The sequence below is a fragment of the Jaculus jaculus genome, chromosome 1, assembly GCF_020740685.1.
Source record: "Jaculus jaculus isolate mJacJac1 chromosome 1, mJacJac1.mat.Y.cur, whole genome shotgun sequence".
In the NCBI taxonomy this organism is placed as follows: Eukaryota; Metazoa; Chordata; class Mammalia; order Rodentia; family Dipodidae; genus Jaculus; species Jaculus jaculus.
Genome location: NC_059102.1, coordinates 62485024 through 62507883, shown reverse-complemented (window position 1 = coordinate 62507883; position 22860 = coordinate 62485024). Strand labels below are relative to the sequence as shown.

The following is a 22860-nucleotide window of genomic DNA, read 5'->3' as shown; positions in this document are numbered from 1 at the left end:
AATGACACTGTGTATTTGTTTTTTTTTTTTTTCTCTGAACTGATCTATATTAAGATTTTTCTCTCTTATTTCAGACCCATGGATCACAATCAATATAGGCAGTTAAAGAAATGGTAATAATGATATGTGAAATTCTCATTAGAACAGCACAGGTTACAAATATATAAAACATATCTAGATGTTGTGATTAAGCTTCTAAAATCTTATTATTGCACATCAAACTCAAATGTGAATTTTTCTTGGAAACATTTTAATTTTTTTTCTTTAGAAACATTTTTAAATTTTATTCATAATTTTCTTCATCTTACAAGTTACATAACTGCAAGCCCAAGAAAGTAAAGTTTCTTCTCTCTCTTGAATAAATGAATAAGTAATCATTGATAGTAATATTCAAATGTCAGTGTGCCTTTGATTAAAATAACAGCTTTTACACTGTGCTTACATTTTTATATAGTTAGCAAAATGGGTAAAAGAACAGATTTTTATTCAAATTCTACTAGTCACCAAATTCTTACTTAACATATACCAAACAGAATGATTCATTATTGGAAGACTTTAATCTGGTACCACCCAAAACTATTTAAAGGCCAAGTTTTCTGTCAATGGCTTTAACCACAGAGCAGGAAATGAAAAAAAAAATCCTGATAACTTATTCTAATATGAGCCTCTCACTTTTGATAGTTAACAAAGCCCACACCTAATTTGTTCCATGTCTCAGTCCTAGGTTGCCAAAAAATAACTAGGTTTTTCTAAGAGTACATATACATTTGCTTTTATGTTTCTCCTATTTATATCCTCTACGTACAAAGTTGAGGATGCCCTCTTTCTCAGATTTGATGCCATTAAGTAATTGAAAAGTTATCTGATCCTCTGTAGTATCATGAACATGAATTGCCAACTTATTACATAATAATTTCACCATGCAACATCCAAGGCTAGTGAATTTATCTCTATACTCGTTAAAGTCCTCAGAATCCCCAAGATAGATTAGTGAAATTTTAAAGGCAGTCCAGTTCCCCCTTGGTTATATGCCATATCCCGAGATACATTTTTATTGATGTGATTTAGTTTAGGCTCCACACTTCTCACCCTAGTTTCCCTCCCAAGGGCCTTGGCAGCCATCCTTTCAATCGTGGCTTCTGTGAGCTTGACTTCCTTAGGTTTTAAACAAAATTGAAATCATTCACTGTATGACTTTCAGTTGTTGCCATATCTTATGTAGCACTATGTGAACATTTGTTTCCATTATCACAAAGAGAATTCTTTTCCTTTTTTTAATTAGTAAAGAAACACCTGTAAAAATTGATAAGCCCTTTGTTCTGGGTTGGGTTAGAAATTTTTTGTAGTCATACTGGATTCCTTACTATAGTAATTCTTGGTCACAAAGGACTTAGGCTTTTATCAATGAAGCACTTCATGATATGCAAAGAGCTTAAAAAATTAGAGGGACACACAGTATAAACATGGTGACAAAACATGGTAACAAAGGGATCAGGACCAAGGAGAACCACGGACCTCCTCTGTGGCAATGCGCATCTCATCTGTGACAATGGAGAAAACCGTGGGTTGGATGAAGAACCCTTTATTTCCCCAGCGTCCACCACCGCACTCCAGTTTGGCCCCTTCCTTCTTTCCACTCTCAATGAGTCCAAGTATTTTGTCATGCTGGTCTTTGTCAATCTAGTTCCAAAACATCACAGGAAAAAGAAAACATTACAACTTATAGCGAGATCAGATTGTACATGAGGTCTTCAGAATGCTAGGGTACTGCTGTTACGTCTAGAGTTGTCTCCAAACAGCTGGCAGAAGTTCAACAGGACATTACTCAGAGAAAATCCCTTCACTTCTAGACACTTAAGAATGTGGTAGCATTGTTTAAAGGAAGAAATATTTATATTACTACATACTACATACTACATCTTAGATAGATCTTCCCAATAAATGCATTCTGGTGTCATTGATGTCAAGGATCCATGTTATTCCATGCAAAGCTTCTCTGGCCTATTACAAGGTACTAGAATGTATATCCTCAAAGTCATTATATTTTCAGTACTTGTTTCAAGATATATTTTCCAACTCATGTTTCCTAGTCTGTGATCAGAATGTATACCCAATGACAACCCAGTTCTTGTATATGTGTTGCTAGAAAGCCTTTATAATCCTTGACAGAGACTTCATATTCAAGTACCTTCTTGCTGACAATGTTTTCTACACTTACCAACTCTGATATCAGTAGGTAATAAAATGTGGTCCTTGGTCATCTCCCTATATTGTGTAACGGCAAGGTGATCAAAATGCACAGGAAAGAGAAAGGGACACCCAGATAGAGCATGGATTGGTAACAGAAAATTTCAGCTATGCTTGGGGACATAACTTTCTAGCCTGGCTAAATACAAACTTTCTTCAGAAAACTTTGGACTGGCCAAAGATGAGCCTGGCTTTCATTATCTATCACAGGGCATGTTTAATATTGTTTACATATAACAGGAGCTTCTGGTACCAGATGGTTCTTTGTCCCATAGAACAGTCTATGAAATGCAATCAGTCGTGATATATTCTTAATAGCTTTAAAATATATGTTTGAATTGTTTGAATATACAAATTACCTGATTGCATGGGATAAAAATCAGAAAAATATAAAATACATATGTACATCTATGTAATAATTTGGAAACCATAGACCAGTAAGAGCAATGAAAATAGACATAAAAATGCTACATTGTTTTTAAAAGGAATAAGTTAAACATGTAGCTCTACATAATTTTTACCATATTGAGAGACATTTAATTTTTATGAGAACTACACATTGTGATAAATATGTTACATAGTTTACCTCATATTACTGTATAATGATACCTCAAGATTAATGTTACCATCCCCATTTTATTGGCAAAGAGATCAAGTTGGAAGGAAGTTAGTTTTTTTTCAAATGAATATACTGATTTTTGTTAATGAAATAAAGTAGGAAAATCACTGTATAAATGTGGAAAAATGTATCTATAGAAATATTCATATATAATGCAAATATAAATAACGCTGATATATTGCAATTGCCTCAAAACTCAAATGCTTTTCAGTTTAAACTTTAAACTAAAGAAAGAACACAAACTTCTGTTTAAAATTACTTATATCTAAACATATAACTTGACTTTATTTTCATTGTAACTGTTTTTGTTGTGACTTTAAAAAAATAGTTTTATTCATTAGCAAGAGATGGAGAGGGAAAAGAAGAAAAATGATAGAGAGAAAGAGAATGAATATGGGTATAAAAGGGCCTCTTGGGGCTGCAAATGAACTGCAGACGCATTCACCATTTTGTTAATCTGATTTTACATGGGATCTGGAAAACTGAACATGGGCTAGCAAGCTTTATAAGCAGATGCCTTTAATGTTTAGCCATCTTTCTAGCCCTGATGTGGTATTTTGTGAAGCTTCTATAAATGCATTAAACAATCCTCAGTAACTTCCCACCAGAGGAGGCTAAGCATGGAGATTGTGCCTCTTCCCATGAGCTCTTCCATAGAACAGGTGAGAAGTAGTAGGGGCACGGAAGACCCAGGGTCTTCTTCAGCTTCGCTTACCCTACTTGTCAGCGCAACCTGTGATGAAACCTATTAATTTATAGAGAATAAAGTCATATATTAGGGCTGGAGAGATGGCTTAGCGGTTAAACGCTTGCTTGTGAAGCCTAAGGACCCCGGTTCAAGGCTCAGTTCCCCAGGTCCCACGTTAGCCAGATGCACAAGGGGGCGCACGCGTCTGGAGTTCGTTTGCAGAAGCTGGAAGCCCTGGCGCGCCCATTCTCTCTCTCTCCCTCTATCTGTCCTTCTCTCTGTGTCTGTCACTCTCAAATAAATAAATAAATAAAAATTAAAAAAAAAAGTCATATATTAGCCAAATCACTGAATAACTTGCCTTAGATTTCTATGAATAACACTTTTATAAGGGTCTTTAAATGTTTTCTTCTTTCAAGTTACAAAATAACACATATAATTTTTGAGATTTTGGTTGAATTGCAAATACTCACTAAAAAAAATGTTGGCAATTTGATATTAAGTATCTAAGGTCCACTTATCATTTATCTGTTTATCTATCTATCTATCTATCCATCTATCTATCTATCTATCTATTTATCATCTGCTTAAGTGTTTTATGTTTATGTAGATAGAGTTTTAAATATTTAGAGAAAAAAAGGGGAACATCAAATTTGGCCTTAAAAGGACTTTTTATTCTTGTGGTCTAATTGAGTTTTCATTCTTTTTTTTGCTTTTTTTGTTTGTTTGTTTGTTTGTTTGTTTTTCGAGGTAGGGTCTCACTCTATCCCAGGCTGACCTGGAATTCACTCTGGAGTCTCAGGGTGGCCTCGAACTCATGGCGATCCTCCTACCTCTGCCTCCCAAGAGCTGGGATCAAAGGCGTGCGCCACCACGCCTGGAGAGTTTTCATTCTTTTGTGTCCTCACCTGAGGGCCTTGACTTATTTCTGATTCCAGAGGATTTCCAAGAACATACTTCTGAGCCCTCTCAACGCTCCTTCGCACAAACTCATCATAAATGGATTCTTCCACAAAAAGCCTGGATGCAGCTACACAGATCTGGCCCTGGTGAAAGAACACCCCTTGGTGTGCGAATTCAATGGCACTGTCCACTGCAGAGGAAACATGTCAAAGAAGAAGTATTCTTTAGAGAACACACACACACACACACACACACACACACAAAAACAAAAACAGATGATATATATGTATTTCTCAAACAAAATGGTTATAAGGAAAAATTACAAATTGTCTAGTTAAACAGAGACTCAATATACTTTACATTTTAGAAGCAAGACAACAAATTACTTTTGGGAGTTCTTTATTTACCATGAAAATAATAACATTGTTAGACATTTTATCATAAAATCAAATATAATTACAAACAATTTATATAAGTACTTCCATTTTTACTTATATAATTGTATGTATTTTAAACCCCATACATTAGCGAGATAAATAACAGAATGACCCATTGCTTCAAATTATTTCAAAAAATTATCAAATACTATGATCAATAGAAAAAGTTATCTTTTTGAATAAACAGCAAAAATAACCAAAACCTTTTGGTATCATTCACTTACCAGATAAATCGTTTTTAGAAAGGACATTTACTAAAACTATCAATAGCATATATTATATTATTTCAGATTATACACACACACATATGTATATATAGCTCAGTTTAAATTATAGTATTCCTATATTGTTTTAATACTATTGTGTTGAATATGAAGAAGAATAAGGTTTTCTTTTCATTTTAGTCTTCTAAATTCTAAAGATTAAATCCAAAATTACAGAAACTAGCCGGGCATGGTGGCTCATGCCTTTAATCCCAGCACTTGGGAGGCAGAGGTAGGAGGATTGCCATGAGTTCAAGGCCACCCTGAGACTACAGAATTAATTCCACGTCAGCCTGGACCAGAGTGAGACCCTACCTCAAAAAAAAAAAGAAAAAAAATTGCAGAAACTGGCTGTGAATACTTGAGATAATGTGAGCTGCTCAATTTGTAGTGGCTACAGTTTATAGACAAGCTTCTTGAATCAGGAATCTTGTTATGCTTGTAGAATGTTTAGCAAGGTAGTACGTTCTAAAAATTTCCAATTTTGAACACAACATAAACAATTTCAAGTTCTATAAACCATTGGGGTTTATAGTCTACGATTAATAATAAAACCATTTAAAAAACAGTTGAAAGAACTCTTGACCAAATATTTTTGCTAATTGACTCCTCTTTAATAGGTAATCTCAGAATTTTATGTGATACTATAATATGAAGATATACTATAGCTATAAAATTAATATATGTAAATTTCACTACATTTTATTTGACAAATTAGAAATTATTGAAGTGGTATTATTTTCCATCTGGCCAGGTCATAAGGAGTAGATGACTGACAGGGAAGGAGTTGGCAAACAGGAAGCTGCGGTCTCCAGGCTGGCCTTGACTTTCAGGTCTGATGTATCTTATTGTGCTCACTGCAGCAAGAGATAAGGAACTATACACAATGGACCCTGACCCCTAAATGCAAACTATTGATGTCACCTCAGTTTTCTATTAGTAAGTAGCATTCTATTCCAACCCAGGAAAACTTTCTATCTGTGCTAATTTATCTATATTTTAAATATTAGGGAAATATTAAAGTATTTCTAGTGTCATTAAGGACCCTTGTTAATTCCTTGTATCTTGAAGCCATTGCAAGATTCAAGTTCTCTGTGTAAAATCAGTCATGAAAAAGGAAGAAGGAAACCAGTTAGCAAAGAGACGTGCACTCACAGTCCGCATCAGCAAACACAATGCAAGGGCTCTTTCCCCCCAGCTCCAGGGTGACCCTCTTCAGATTGCTTTTCCCAGCAGCCTCTTTGATTAGCTTGCCCACCTGCAATGGAACATCGTGAAGGAGGAGGCTCAGACAGCTTTCAGGAAGAAACAGGTTCGTTGAAAATTTTCAATTTTTATGAAGTTTATGTCACATTCAAATTCATTTGGAAGAAACAGTAAAACATATTTTTCAAGATTTGCCATCATCAAATCTAAAAGGCCCACAACTAAGTACAAAGACATGACAAATCAGAAAAGGCTCACAGGTAGGAGGGCTAATGCCTCAGTCCTGAGAGGTAGACACAAGACCATTTGCCATTTTCATCTGAACTTCATCTTTCTATTGATAGACAAATCATGCCCCAATAGCAACTTTCCCCTCTATTGACATTGTGAGAACTCTACCCAGTCAAATTGATATATTACCATCCACTGCCCTTTCTCCAACTCTCCCCCTTCTCCAACACATGCAGCTATGTGTAGTAGTTAAAAAGAAGAAATTAGGGCTAGGGAGATGGCTTAGCAGTTAAGTGCTTGCCTGTGAAGCCTAAGGACACCGGTTCAAGGCTCAATTCCCCAAGACCCACGTTAGCCAGATGCACAAGGGGGCACACACATCTGGAGTTTGTTTGCAGTGGCTGGAGGGCCTGGTGAGCCCATTCTCTCCCCCCCCTTCTCTCTCTGTCTGTCACTCTCAAATAAATAAATAAAATAAACAACAACAAAAGAAAGTCCCATGAATAATGGGCATTTCTTTAAAAAAAAAAGAAGAAATTGTATCTGTGTTCTGTGCTGTGATTGCGGTTTGCTGGAATTCTACTATTCTGGTTTCTTATTTAAGGGTAGTTCCTTCTTCTCAGACAGGGACAGTGCTTTCGTTGTCATTGCTTGTATTTCATTTCATTTTCACTGTATTTTCTTTTATTATTCTTTCCCACAGGCTGGACTAGAGTGAAACCCTATCTCAAAAAAAAAATTTATTCATTTTACCTTTGGTGTTTGTGCGGGAGGGGGAGTGTTTGAGCACACACATATTTGTGTCCACGTGTATGTGAGTAAGCCACAGGTGTGTTACAGCATAAATATGGAGCTAAAAGACAACCTCAGACACCTCTCTCTCCTTCCACCTTCTATTAGAATTCTTCTCTTATTGTCTCTGCTGTGCTCCCCCAGCTAGCTGGACTGCCAGATTCCAAGGTTTTCCTGACTGCCTCCCATCTCGCTGTAGGTTCTCTGGGATTATAGACATCCACAGCAGTGTCTGGTTTTATGCAGTTCTGGGAATCTGAATTCACAACCTATGCTTGTGCAGGCTGTGCTTTATCCACTGAGCCGTCTCCCCATCACAAAATCCTTCCTGCTTTCATAATTATTTATTCTGCAATATGTATGTAGTGACACTACAATATAACAAGATGGTCTTTCCCTTCCTATTTTAGAGATAATAATTTTATATTGCCGCTTTTGTTTTCTATTTCATTTCCAATTCCTTATGTTGGATTTTAATAAATCTAACCACCAAAATTAGATTAACAGAAACAAACTTGTGGCCATTTTCTTTTATGGCAATGAAGAATTTTCTAACTTCAGGGCTGGAGAGATGGCTCAGCTATTAAAAGTGCTTGCTTGCAAAGCTGGCAAACCCAAGTTCAATACCCCAGTATTCACATACGTTACATGCATAAAGTGGCTCATGTGTGTGGAATTTGTTTGCAAAAGAAAGAGGCCGAGCTGGGCGTGGTGGCGCACGCCTTTAATCCCAGCACTCGGGGGGCAGAGGTAGGAGGATCGCCATGAGTTCAAGGCCACCCTGAGACTACAGAGTTAATTCCAGGTCAGCCTGGACCAGAGTGAGACCCTACCTCAAAAAACAAAAAACAAAAAACAAAAAACAAAAAAAAAAAAGAAAGAAAGAGGCCCTGGCATGCCCATATTCATTCATATTGCCTCTCTGTCTCTCTCCCTTTCTCTCTCTTCTTGAAAATAAATGAATAAAAACTAGTATAAAACATAGAGTTTTATATTTTCAGTCTGGGGAGATGGCTTAGTGGATAAAGCACTTGCAAAGCAAGCATGAGAACTGAGCTTCAGATTTAGTATCCCTACACCCAGGTAAATACTAGTTGGGCATTTATGGATGCCTATAATCCCAGTGCTTAGGGTATGAAGACTAGATAATGGGAGTAATCTGGAAAACTAGACTAGGAAAACAGTGAACTATGAGGTCAAGTAAAATGCCCTATCTTGATAAGTAAGGTGACAAGTAAAAACAAAAGATATAAACACCTGGCCTCCATATGTACCTACATACATGTACCACACATGCACTCACACATATACACACATATGCACATAAACCCTACAAATATTTGCCATTTTCTAGAAGACACAGTTTGTCCTTCTCTCATTTGAGCTTTCCCAATTACTTTCTGTACCAGTTGTCTTTTTTTTTCTTTTCTACTTAAGAAAAAAAAAAAAAAAAACACTTGAGTTTACTAGAGAAGCTCTGCTAAGATAGCTAACTTCAATCTTGAGGATTAGAATAAAACAAAATTATTTTACAAACAGAGGTTAGACGAACTAATGTGAAAACTACTTAAGAATATGAGTGAGGAGGAAAGATAACATTTATTTTACTTAGTACAAGTTCAGCTGGTGAACAAGAGGCTTGCTCAAGTTCTCCTACAAATGTAACTAAATACCAAACAAAACAAATTATAGCCCATAGTGAACTTCGACTATTTTAACCAAAATACATTGAAATATAGACAAAATGAGGACTACTAAAACTGTGGGTAAGTAATATGTTCAAAATTGTGCATTGCTGTGAGGGGCAGAAGTAACCAGTGCTAATGGAAAATATTCCATCTTACACAGTGTGGTTAGCATTCTAGTAAAAAACACTATATCTCTTGATAGACTGAAGCTCATTTTTATCACAACCACAGGGATGAAACCTACTGGTTGAATGGCATTTGCCAGCTTCCTAATGTAAGCCAAAACCAATCCTGAAACATAAGAGAGCCAAAATGTAAGTTTCCAGTAGCATTTAAAAAAAATTGTGGTATCTAAAATCATTTGCTGATATTTAATGCTTTAGTATTTAGTCAGAGTTAGTTATTGTACTTCTTTCTGGGACAACAGAGGACACAAGAGTCTATGAAACTAGTAAGACGAGGGAGAGCAGTAGTGAAACAATTGCAATGCATGATCAGAATCACATATACTAGATAATAGGAACACAAATGGGCACAGGTTTAATTCAAGATGCACTTAGAAGTGCAGGTACAAGGAGCAAGCCAGAGCATGAAGGTGTGGGAAGCATGTGAGAGTGGTTTATTCATGTCCACACATTTGCGAAGGTCTGGGAAAATAAAGATGTGGGGCAATCGAAGATGGTAGGACATAATGGATGACAGGGGAAGAATTTCATGAAAGAAACATTTTCCCATCATACCTCTTAAAGTGATGTGAGAAAGTGAGGAAGTAAAGAGTTGGGGTTGGGCTGGAGAGATGGCTTAGCGGTTAAGCGCTTGCCTGTGAAGCCTAAGGACCCCGGTTCGAGGCTCGGTTCCCCAGGTCCCACATTAGCCAGATGCACAAGGGGGCATACGCATCTGGAGTTTGTTTGCAGAGGCTGGAAACCCTGGCGCGCCCATTCTCTCTCTCTCCCTCTATCTGTCTTTCTCTCTGTGTCTGTCACTCTCAAATAAATAAATAAATAATTAAAAAAAAAGAGTTGGGGTGAAATGTGAAATGAACACAGAATAGTAAGGCCATTTTTGAAACGTATTGCTAAGTGGCGACCAGCTCACTCACTTTTATTATGTAAAATACAAGAAGATAGATATTATATCCCTATTTTTATAATAAAGATGTTCACATTTAGCAAGGATCTTAACTATTCAGATGTATTACTAGGAGGAACATACCATTTGAACCCAGATGTTGCCTTATCTCCTAACTTCAAGGTTTCATTTTTGGAAAGTAAAGTTCACAAAAGATGCACAGGACTCAAGGATTAAAAAAAAAAGTCAATCAGGTAGTAATGCTGCACTGAGTTCAGGGAATAACAGCCCCTGGTACAAATTGAAGTCATAGCTTACTATGTGGACCCAGAACTATGCTTGAAGTCTCTAGTGGAGAGAGCTGAGGGACTTGTACCTGCCTTCTACCCTCTCTGCTATGGTGCAACCTGTAGCTTCACCATTCTTACAGTGATAAGCATGTCTTGGACATTCTCTGTTGTTTTGTAAACAACTACATGCAGGATTGCCTTTTTCTCTGTCTAATTTAGAGATCTGAAGTATATGTATATACTCTATGTATATGGGGAAAAAAGAAAAACTATGTTTCAAAAGTTAAGAAAAAGAAATTAATATCTCCTCATTTGAATTTTTGTGCGAATTTTAAAAATATATTGTAGTGTCTAACTAAAATTATAAAATGATCAAATTATCCTCAACTCACTGTTTAGAATGTTCTTCTTGGTTCTTAATCTCATAAGACTTAAAATAGCAACCATTCCTTAAAATGTTAGGTAAATTCCAGTATCTATCTGCAGATTTGCATTTCTTCTCCTGAGCCCCTTTGCAAATCCTTGCATATATGTGATGAGTTTCTCACATTCTTCCTGCTGAGTCAGCAACTTTACAAGAGGGAAAACATGCTCGCTTTTAATTCTTTATGTACATGAGGCATGAGTAATCTTTTGTGTTGAAAAATTAATGATGGTATAGTAGGATAACTCAAAAAATACCTGTGCTGGAAACAGTATACTTCCCACTTATAATACACACTAATTCATACCTCAGAATAATACCTTTGAGGCCTCTTCCTCTCCCTCTTTCATTTCCTTTCTCTTTTTGCAATGCCCATGGTTATGGTCCTGGTTTTGAACTTTTTCTATACCCCAGTGAAAGCCAGGTACATAAATTATTTCACCTAGGTCATCAGATACATGTAAGGAAGCTGAAATTCATGCTCCATTTCAGGATATTCTGGGAAGTGAGAGTCATAAATAAGGAGCTAAGAATGAGGTTCTGCCATTTAATTTTTATAATCAACAAGTGATAATTATATTCATTCATACAAATCACTGTGGCATACTTTCTATCTCTATCATACTCTTTACTAACCATATCATAGGCTTAGGGTATGTATTTCTCCTAAGAGATGGTAATGAATATACTAACACAAGGAAGTTTTGAATTTATAACATGAATTTCATTTTATCCAAACTAAAGCTACTTATTGAAAGCTAGAACAAGAAAAGAAGACATTTAAAACTGCTTTTGCTGTAAAGAGGTATTGGTTCAAAACTAGGCTTAGGTTCTAGAAAAACTAAAATCAAAATAGAGCACATTTTTGATCATGCTCTTAATGGTGGGCCTTAGAGAATGATCCCACCTCGGTTGATCCTGTGAAGGCCACTTTGTCGATGTCCATGTGAGAAGAGATGGCTGCCCCTGCAGTTGGTCCATAACCAGGAACAATGTTCACCACTCCAGGAGGAAACCCCGTCTAAAAGTTAAGAGCAAACAGTTTAAACAGAAATCAAATTTTAATTACAAAAAGAATAAAGTGTATCATTCGGTATGTTTCTTCATGATACTTTTCTGAGTTGTTGTACCTAGAAAAATTTCCCTAAGTAGATTTATTATTTGTTGTTACTATTTTGATTTCTTTGAGCCTGGCTTCCTAACATCATATGGGTGGCGACATTTGTGCTTGCTGACAGAAACCCTTGCTGGAAGCTCTACTACATGAATTCCAATCTCTGCACAAGAGCCATTTGCATGCCATGACCTCCTAGCAGCACTAAATGAGGGCCTCCCATAGTAAGGACACTATATTCTCCTGCATAGTTGCACCTAGGAGCCTTACCTCTTTGATTAGAGATGCCACATGAAGAGCAGTGAGAGGAGTTTGCTCTGCTGGCTTGACAATCACTGTGTTTCCACAGCTAAGGGCAGGTGCTATCTTCCAGATTAACATAATCAATGGGCCATTCCACTGGAAAGAAAAATTGACAATGGAGTCTTTACATTGCTCAGAGCCACTCTTCCTAATGTAACTTTAGCATTGAAACCTACCTTCTTGATAGATGTTGAAGAATAATTGTGCAGTTTTGTATAATTATCCAATTATAAACAATAAAAGATCTAAATAAGTTATATAGGAGAATGGAGCAGAATAGAAACCTTGAAAGTTAATCAAATGTATTTACTTTGGTTATATTAAATGAAAAAGAATCACTGCATGTATTTGCATATAATTAAGTATATGGTAAGTTATCTATGCTTAAGAAATCAAGGCCTGGGACATGGCTTTATTGGTAAGATGCTTGGCGCTCAAGCATGTGGATATGACTTTCCATTCCTGGCACCCATGCAATAGCAGGGTGTGATGGTCCATATCTGTAATCTTGCACTGAGGCAGTAGAAGAAGATTAATCTCTGGGGCCTGATTGTGAGTTTAGTATTATTATTATTTAGAGTTATTAAGATGTTTTATTTTTAAACTTTTGAAGTGATGGAGAGTTTCATTAAAATGACATTATTATAGCTCAGTTTTACTGAACAAAAGAAACGTCTCTGTCATTCTTTCTTCTAAAACCCTCAAAATACTGCACCATGTTTTTACTTAGCCTTTTCAAGAAGGCCAGCTATGTTTGTCTGGCTTAAAAAGAAATCTTTGTGGTTCCATTCAAAAACACTTTGATTATATTGAAATTTCAAGTATATGTCCTATTATCTCAGGGTCCATTGCATGCCATCCAATGTTACAAATGTCTCTGAGACTTGAACATGCTTGTTGCTCTTGTTGTACATGACAAGTAATCATAAAAAAGGAGACTAGTTTATTGGAAAGTAGAAAGCCATGCTATACTTTACATCAGTGGTGTCCCACTGCAGATGAGCCACGATGAACTGTGCCACATTCTTGAAAGCATGTGTCATAATAAGAGAACACAATACAACCTTTAAAAATCAACCTATGGAATGAAAGTCCAAGACTTGGTGTGGTAAAAATGAAATACCCTCAGAACATATGTCAGGATATGAATGGATTTCTTGACTATTCACACCTAAGAAGTTTAGTCACAGGAAGACCAGGCTCAACCAATTTACTTCACAATTCACCAAATATAAGCATCCAATTGTGCAGTAGAACTTTCATCACAGATCCAATGGACATGAAGATTCCTTCCTCCATCCTGTCCCACTGAGGCTCATGAACCAGAAATACTTACAGGAATAATCTGGCCACATACACCAATAGGTTCACGTCTTGTATAAGTGAAAATGTTTCCATCTAGAAAATAAACCACATACCACTCTGATAAAGACACACATTATTCAGTCATGGAAAGGTGGTTTGACTTGTTGTGAGAGGATTAATACATAAGGGGCAAGTTGCCATCTATAACTTTTTACAAAATAGAAAACTTGAACCCTCAAATAATTATCTAAAATGAAAAAAATAGATCCATCAGGTGAAATTAAAGGTTCAAGATGGGGCAGGTTTGAAGGATAATTCACTCCATTTCTCATCAGCTAGGAGAGCAATTTTCTTTATCATTCTTATCCTCAAATTTTCATATAATACAGTTAGATAAAAGGCAGAGTCATCTCTGACTAAGGCATGGTCAACTGTGTTTCCAACAGCTCAAATTCTCCCAGTAGTTTAATTGTTTAAAAGGGTAATATGATTTTAAAATAGTGGTCTTACTAGGAGCAAAATGCCTTTCCATGGTCTTGCTTGACAGGTTGATTTTCCTTTTTCATATCAAGAAAAAATGGAATCTTACCTAAGCCATGAAAAAAAAAATGTTCAAGGTAAAAAGACATTTATTTTCACTGGAACTTAACGTATTGCTTTGCCTCAGGTTGATGTGGTTCTCTTGAGAGTTCTGTTGATCTTAGTTTTGTTTCATTCTGGTTTCCAGAGGAGGCTACTGACTGTCACAGCAATATATTTCTTCAAGTTCAGTAGATATTTAAATGGCTATTTTGTGTTGACTGAGGGAGAAGTAAGACAGCTATAGAACAGCTACATTTCTCAGTGCCACTGCTGTCCCATTCTTATCTTTTAGCATCCTGACTGATATTTTTCACCTCCTGAAAGTTCTAGTTATATTAAAAATGCACATCAGTGCAAGTTCTGGAAGAGAGATGTTAATCTAATTAAAGTAATTTCATTTATGTGAGTGAAATTCTATCCTTTCTTTTTCCCACATTTATTCTTTTGTATCATATAAATATTTTTATGAGGCTGTAATGTTATGTGAATATCTCACAGACATGCAAAGATCCTTAAATCAGGCAATAAACTTAGCCTCATCTTGTTTGGAAGCTATTTTAAATACATCAATATAAATTATACAGTTTGAACAAGCACAGATAAGCATACCTGCTTCTACTAGAATGTGCAGACATTTAAATAATTATATCACAGTAAGGGTGCATATGTTATTATGGTAATGAAATTTAAGTAATTTCAGAGGCAAGCTTTGTAAAGTTTGTGCCTTTAGACACTTGCCTAAAATTAATAATTGAGTCTATGAGAATGTTCTTACATTTTACTTTCTGAAATATCCATAATGTTAAGTTCTGCATGGTTATGGTTTCATGCTGAAGAAATATTTCTTGATTCTTCACAAGACTCCCAAGATTAGAAATGTTTAAATACAACATCAAGCAGGAAATATTTTTACTTTCATTGCATGACTTCTATAAAAGGATTCAGCTCTGCAATAATGGCCTGAACTTACCTCTATCCTGATGGCTTCTCCAGGCTACTTACCACTTGGTATTGTTTGTCCATGGATCTTGTCAGCCCAGCCTGCATAGTACTGTAATGCTTTTATGGACACTCCTAAGTCCATCAAGTATGCAGTAGAAAATATTTTTCCAGCATTAATGGACTCCATTGTCTGAAAAACAAAGCAATTCAAGAAACCTAAAAATCCTCCACACATGTAAATTAAAAACATATAGTCAAATTTTTTATACTAGAGAGATTTTAAGTTTAGAGAACATTGGAACTATAGAATCTTAAGTCATGTTGTCTAACTTACTTTTAAATGAACTATTTAAGCAAGAGTTCAAATAATTTGTTTGTGGTCACATACAAATGTCATGGTAGGATAGATACTGATACTCTGGTTGCCAAATCTGGTCTTTTCTGGCTCATGCTGAGTCCCTTCCAGCTACGAAAAGTTCTAATATTTGGTCACAGTTTCATATGTACCTAGCTGGTGAAGACAGTACTTAGTCTCCTTGTAAAGATCAGAGTTCCCACAAAGCTGCACTTGTAAGCTAGGTATGACAACTCAGAATTTGCAACTATTAATACCTCAACAATAAATTTTACATTTTTTTTCATTTCCACCCAGTCATAAAGAATCTGTTCATAAAATCCTAATGCCTATTAATCAATGGACTTATTTCACACAACTTTCAATGTCAAATAGACCTTCTGGTTTGGATACTGTTGTCATAATTATTTCAATTGTCAGACTGTAATGTCCAAAATTTTTCTATTGTAGCAATCACTTCTCTTCTTATGAAGATCTTTAAGGAGTTCTTTGGTGTCTTACATCCCACTGGCTGACTGCTTGGCAGGATAGAGAAGTGAATTTTCTGCTAACATATTCCAATGAGGAAGATTGAGCAATCCAGGAGATTAGTGTAGGGATGTCTGTACTTGTCAATGGCTCTGAGAAGTTCTGGACTAAAGGAAGGATATTTGTGTGTGTGGTGATCACTGAGGCCAAGTTGACTTGCCAATTCAAACATTGAGGGCTTTTAAGAGCTCTCACTATTCATCCAATCAGTCAATACTCACAGCCAGCAGCAGACGATCCCTCTCAATTAGCTCAGCAAGCTTGTATAGTAGACGTCCTCTCTCGGAAGCATCCATGGTGCGCCATGGGGAGCCAATCTGGAAAGCCTGTCTTGCAGCCTTCACAGCTTTGTCCACATCTGCCTGGAAGTCATAGGGAGCTCAATTCCATATGTTCATTCCACTAGATGAGTAAGTCAAATAGACATACCACGTAAAGCAGACCACATCTCCTCAAAAACAGTGGCCATGGCTCCATTAGTCCAAAGTATGGCATATTCTATGTATCCAACCAACCTATGTAGGAATAATCTTAGAATAAGCTCCACATATATGTTAAATGGATGAATCACTAGAACTAGTTAAACCCTTGTTATTTCATCATATTTTAATATCACTATAAATTATGTTACTTGAAATAATGTTCTAAGAATTTTATGCCCATTAATTCATTTTATTCTCAGTAATATTATGAAATGAATTTTAAAAATATTTATTTGAAAGAAAAAGAGTGAGAGGAAAATAGAAAATCGGTATGCCGGGGCCTCTAGCCACTGCAAAACAAAAACAAAAACAAACAAACAAACAAACAAACAAAAAAAAACAACTCCAGACGCATGCACTACCTTGTGCATCTGGCTTCAAGTGGGTACTAGGGACTCAAACCTGGGTGCTTTGTCTTTGTCAGAAAGCACCTTAACAATTTCTCCGGCCCATGGAATCAATTTGTTCCCTCTTTTGTAGATGTAGAAACCGATGTAAAAGATTGGTCCATGGTGAACAACCTAAAGCTAGAGGAGTGTATTTTAAATGGAGCCTGTCGAATTGTATTTATGAACTAGACCTGGAACTTATGAAAAGAAGAACTATTTTAGAATTATAGTTTGGTCTGGGCAGGTGATAATATTTGGTAACTACATGCAAACACTGCCATGCCTTACCTACTCATATTGAACTCTTCAGAGAAGCATGAGTATGGGTATAAAACATATGCTTTTATGATTTGCATTCCAGATAAATACATAGTCCCTGCATATTTGGGGACATCAGTAAATCTTCTTATGATTTATACTTTGACGTTTTTTTTTATGTCACAAAAGCTTTGCTAAATCTTTCCTAATGAATTCAGAGATGACTCTTGGGAGAAAACACAAGCCACAGAATCCATGAGTGCACGAATGGTCTCTGGGTGGCACAGAACAGCCCTGGGATGGGGGCATTGCTTCCATGGGAACCTTCTGCTCTGTGCTCTGTGATTAGCTTTCCCCAAATAAGGGCTGTGCTTCTTGGCCTTCCCAAGGCTTAGCGAGGCTTCTGTAACCCTACCATGTGAAAATCATTCCTGTAGCAAGCAACTACAAATAAAGACATTCTTCTAGTCCCATGAGTTGAGGCCTTCCTTTTCCCATACCTTACAGGCCATTATGCATAGGTAGAAATTGAGTTATGATAATCAACTTTTATTTATGAAACATAAAGCTTAGGTTTAAATTTTGATTTCTTTTTATTATATATGAAAGTTTTGAGCTACCAAACTTTCCATCCTTGTATCCAAAGATTTCATATGCACTCTACATTGTAGCATTCTTATTATCAATGTAGAAATGTGAAACAGTGATGAGATTTTTCTTCTGAAGTATTCAATCAAGTGGGAGGGACATATAATCAAATCATTACCTGTTCACATTCTAAAATGTGAAAATTATAGTCATTCCCCAAATCCATAAATAATTGGTTTTAGGATTAGTGATAATAAATGCACTAGCTATTCCAGTACCAGAGAAGTAGGCTTGTTGCTGTTGTGAGTAATCTAACCATGTGGATTTTCATCTTTTGGAATTTGTGTTCTGGAAGAATGTGGAATGACTTGGTAGTTGGAACTGGAGAAGCCTCACAGTGTTAAAAGCAACATTTTAGAGACTATTCTGTTGAGAGTTTGAAAATGAAAAATGCATTGAGAATTATGTTGAGAGGATTGGCTTATGCACTTTCAAAGGGAGAGACAGCAGAGAACATTGTTGGTACTGAACTACTTGTATAATTGCTGGCTGCATTCTTCTGCCTAAGCCCTAAAGATATGAGTAAGATTGAATTTAAAAGGAAAGAGATGGAGTGCTTAGTAGAAGTTACAGAACTTTGAGATATAATAGTTAAAATTGGAAAAGTTCAAAAAGTTTAAAGTTAGGAGTACAGAGGCTTATTTTAGGTTGCTAAATTTACAATTATTGAACAGATTACTACCATTAAGGATGGACCAACTGTTTTATACTGCAACAATGGAAAGATGCCTGAAAGAAAAATTTACCCTGTAAAGGCTGAATGAGTAAAAGTACAGGCTCTTTTAGAAGAAAATGCCTTAAAGAGGAAATTCTAAAATCAATTTTTTCAAGTTCATGATTTATTTCCCCCTTGGTACAAATTGGCTGTGTCACTACTCATCTAGTATTGGTTTTGGAAGAATGAAAAACTAAATGCATGGTAGTGGATCATGAAGTGAACATGGTACCAGGATCCACTGCTGAAATGGAATAGTAAACAGGGTGATTTCCTGGTATTGAATGAAAGAGAAAAAAGCCATTGGATGAATCTGAGGATTGTGGTTGGCAGGGCAGACTTGAATATTACCATTGAGTACCGTTGGCTCAGGATGAAAGTTTTCCCTGGCCTCCTCATCCCAGGTAGAGAGGTGAAGTTAGAAAATCCAGGGATTGTTTCACTGGTTATGGATATTGAACTTGAACTGCAGATATTTGAAGTTTACCTAATGTTTATGGACTTTACACTGGTCAAGTCTCTCCTACTTATGTCTTTTAACAAAAGAAATGTTTACTCTTGGCTATTGTTAGGTGGAAATATGTAACTTATTTTGACTTTACAGGACTCACAGTTAAGAAGAGACAGTCTAGTAGTCAGGCATGGTGGTACACACCTTTAATCCCAGCACTCAGGAGGCAGAGGTAGGAGAATCACCATGAGTGTGAGTTCACTCTCCGACTCCATAGTGAATTATAGGACAGACTGGACAAGAGCAAGACTCTACTTAAAAAAGGAGAAGGAAGAGGAGGAGGAAGAAGTTGCAGTCATAAAGTTGGTAAACTTTTTGGGTGCCTTTGAAGTTGGATAAAATGCAGTTTGATTGTGAGATGATCATGAGCTGATGGGAAAGGAGCAAAATGTGGGCCTTTGAATATATGGCTCCATAGAGTCAGGCTTGAATTTTGAGCCTCCAATGGGCAGAGCCCTACTGGGGAAGAGATATCACTGGGGTGGATCTTAAAGTCCAGCCATAAGGTGTGTTTGGTGATGGATTTGTATTAGAGCCCAAAGGTATGTTGAGTGCAGTTGCAGCACTGGTAATTCGTGTTTACTCGTGTTGGTATTTGCTTGCTTCATTTTTAATTTTTTTTTTAATTTACAACTTCCATAATTGTAAACAATATCCCATGGTAATTCCCTCCCTCTCCCCACTTTCTCCTTTGAAACTCCACTTTCTATCATATTTCCTCCCCTTCTTAATCAGTTTCTCTTTTATTTCAATGTCATGATCTTTTCTTCTTATTATGATGGCCTTGTGTAGGTAGTGTCAGGCATTGTGAGGTCATGGATATATGGGCCATTTTGTGTCTTGAGGAGCAAACTTTATTTTTTTCTCTCTCTCTCTGCTTGGATGTATGGAAGTAAGCAGCTTCTTCCACCAAATATGGAGTTCCGTTCAATTTTGTAAGCCTGAAATAAACCCCTTCTTCCCATGAACTGTGTCTGATTGGATGTTTGTCCCAGCACCACAGAGCTGACTGAAACAAGTGTCTACTCTATTCTATATTATAATATGCTAACCACCATTTCTTTTTTTTAATTTTTTTTGTTCATTTTTATTTATTTATATGAGAGTGACAGAGAGAGAAAGAGACAGATAGAGAGAGATTGAGAATGGGTGCTCCAGGGCATCCAGCCACTGCAAACGAACTCCAGACACGTGTGCCCCCTTGTGCATCTGGTTAACGTGGGTCCTGGGGAATTGAGCCTTGAACTGGGGCCCTCAGGCTTCACAGGCAAGCGCTTAACCACTAAGCAATCTCTCCAGCCCCACCATTTCTTTAAAGTTTATTTCTCTTACCTTTAAAATCAGAGTGATTTGTGTCACATATTCTATGTGCTGACATCACTTTAAGTGCTTACTAGACAGAAGCAGCTGTAGTCATTGGCCTTTGTAATTTCATATTGTCATCACCCTCCCAAGTGAGTTCTCTTTGCTTTCCCACTGCCCTGTATCATACTACCAGATTACTCTCCCTTAAAGAAATTTAACTAATAATTTTCCCTTATATGTTAGCAAGCATTGGCTTTAATAAATAATTCTTAGGGAAAACTTGAAAACTTGCTTTTCAAGGTTCAATATTTCAAGGCCTGATGTCAATTGTCCAAATTTTGTGTTTCATTTTTCTGTTTTCTCTTACTCAACCCCTTTCCCTATTGCCCCTGGAATTCTCCTTGAACATGACAATGTCCTAGCCACACAACATTTTACTTTAAAAATCCTACACATTTTTTTGTGACTAAGCTCAACATTACAATGCATCTCAATCCTCAGCAGGAGTCCAGCTTGATGGCTGATACCAGTTAAGAACCCACTAAGCTTCATCTAGGAAGGCAAGTTCTTTATAGCCCCAAGTTACTAATGTACTTAGACAGCATAGGTTTTATTTTGCAGGTAAGTATACCTCATACACAGATGGTACAACCAACATTTGATCGTATATGTGAGCTTCGAATCCAGTTCTTATAGCTTGGCAATAGTGTTCTAATAATTTACCTTTGCAAGACATATGGACACTATATTGAGGTATTGTTATAAGCTGAAACATTTGTTATTCTGTCTTCCATAGGCATTTAATATTTAAATATTTGGTTAGCTATCATAAACTTATCATGTTAAACTGTTAGTATAAATTTTAGTATATATATATATATATATATATATATATATATATATATATATATATAAAGTTTACTTGTATTGATATTTATATAATTATTTTTCCTGAATTGATTATGTAACACAATTTTACATCATTCAAATTACTCATCAAATAAAATTTTCTCTGTTTTTAGTATATTTTCAATCCTAAAAGGCTATGATTTTGTAGATTTTTATTCAAGAGCCAGTGTTTCCAAGATATAATTTTTAATTAATCAGAAAACTAAAGGATGAAGAGATGGTCATTCAGTAAAATGATTATTTTGCATACATGAGGACATGAGTTGAATCCCCAGAACTCACATTTACAAGAACCTATTTGTGTGTTCCCATAATTATAATCCAATTGCTAGGAAGCAGAAAACATGCAGATTCCTAAAGCTTGCAAGCCAGTCAGTATAGCATATGGGGCAAGCTCCAGGCCAATGTGAGACTTTGTCTCAAAAAATTGTGTAGTATGCCTGAGAGTAATGAAATCTGCAGTTGTCAACCAGCCTTTACACACATGTGCACACATGCATGTGCAACCCTATAAGCATGTTTGTTCACATACACAAACATGCACAGGTACATGCATAACAAACACACCAACAGTAAAGAAAAGTAAGTCAATTTGGTATATTACCTGAGATTTGCTACCATCAGAACTCTATAGCCTGTGGCATTGAAAATGGCCCCATTTGGCATAAAGATCTGCACACTGAATTATGAAAGCTTGAGTCATAGTGAGATATCACATGTCTCTTCATCATAGCTAGGGACGGACTGAATTCTTCCATTTCAGGATGTACACTGCCATATTAAATTCATTCAGAGATGGAGAAAAATAACTGCCAGAGCAGCTTTCTTCCATACTTCTCCTGTTGTGCTTATGTTCATGGGCACTTATCTTCATTACCACCAATCACTAGTTGGATCATGCTCTAAGATTAGTTAACAGATTTGAAAGGAGTCACTGAAGTGAAAGGAAAACAGTTCCACCCACATCCGTGCTGTGCTTTGAAACCACGATTTGTTCTTGCTCCTCTCCCTGGCTTTATGATACCCTGCTTTGTCAACCCTACTGTATTCATAAATGAAATCCCAAAAGTTTTGGCTCATTACCTAATGAATCAGCTCCAGCATATCAGGTTTCCTGTTTCTATGTAATTTAACTGGATTATACTTTGCACTAAGCTATGTTAGTTTGCCATTTCATTTGTTTCTCAACAACATTGTTTGAACAAAACTGCCTAAAAGACAAAAATTTTGAACTCCAACAAAGAATACAACTGTAGTAATATTGGCTAGGAAACAAGCTCTGGCTTGCAACAGATAGGTTGTGTAACCAGCAATTTAGTCAAAAGTATCATTTCTCCAGCCAACCAGATTAGTATTTGTCTTGATCTGAAGCTTAGCCTAGTGTGAATAAGCATCTCCAGTCACTTCTATGGGAGGAGAAAGTGTATGGCAGAAAGCTCATTAGGGGCCTACACTGCTACATTGGGGTGATCATTAGCTGTACCTTATACAGCTTAAGAAGAAAGTAAATCTCAAACATAGCAGGAGAGTCACCAGACTGCCTGGCAAGCTTTCTACTGGAACACAGGTGTGGATAATCTCACTCCTGATGGAAGCAATCCCAGGGGCAACCTAAGATGTTCCCCTGGGAAGCCAGGACAGAGTAGTGTTTTCAA

At 36.5% G+C, this 22860-nt stretch overlaps 1 protein-coding gene across 3 annotated transcripts in view; it reads right to left on the bottom strand.

The window, feature by feature from the left end:
* Positions 1-22860, bottom strand: part of LOC101607412 (aldehyde dehydrogenase, cytosolic 1) — a 41349-nt gene that overhangs the window by 5624 nt on the left and 12865 nt on the right. The window contains exons 1-9 of one of the 3 annotated variants that reach the window (XM_045157406.1): positions 21810-21826; positions 16210-16350; positions 15166-15295; positions 13613-13674; positions 12244-12372; positions 11767-11880; positions 6313-6415; positions 4463-4647; positions 1516-1680 (exon numbers count right to left, since the gene is read on the bottom strand). In XM_045157406.1, the coding sequence (XP_045013341.1) occupies positions 1516-1680; positions 4463-4647; positions 6313-6415; positions 11767-11880; positions 12244-12372; positions 13613-13674; positions 15166-15295; positions 16210-16284 (963 nt within the window). In that variant the 5' untranslated portion in view covers positions 16285-16350; positions 21810-21826. Of the gene's footprint in view, positions 1-1515; positions 1681-4462; positions 4648-6312; positions 6416-11766; positions 11881-12243; positions 12373-13612; positions 13675-15165; positions 15296-16209; positions 16351-21809; positions 21827-22860 lie in introns of those variants that run through there. The other 2 variants (XM_004653106.2, XM_045157400.1) reach the window with 2 other exon arrangements.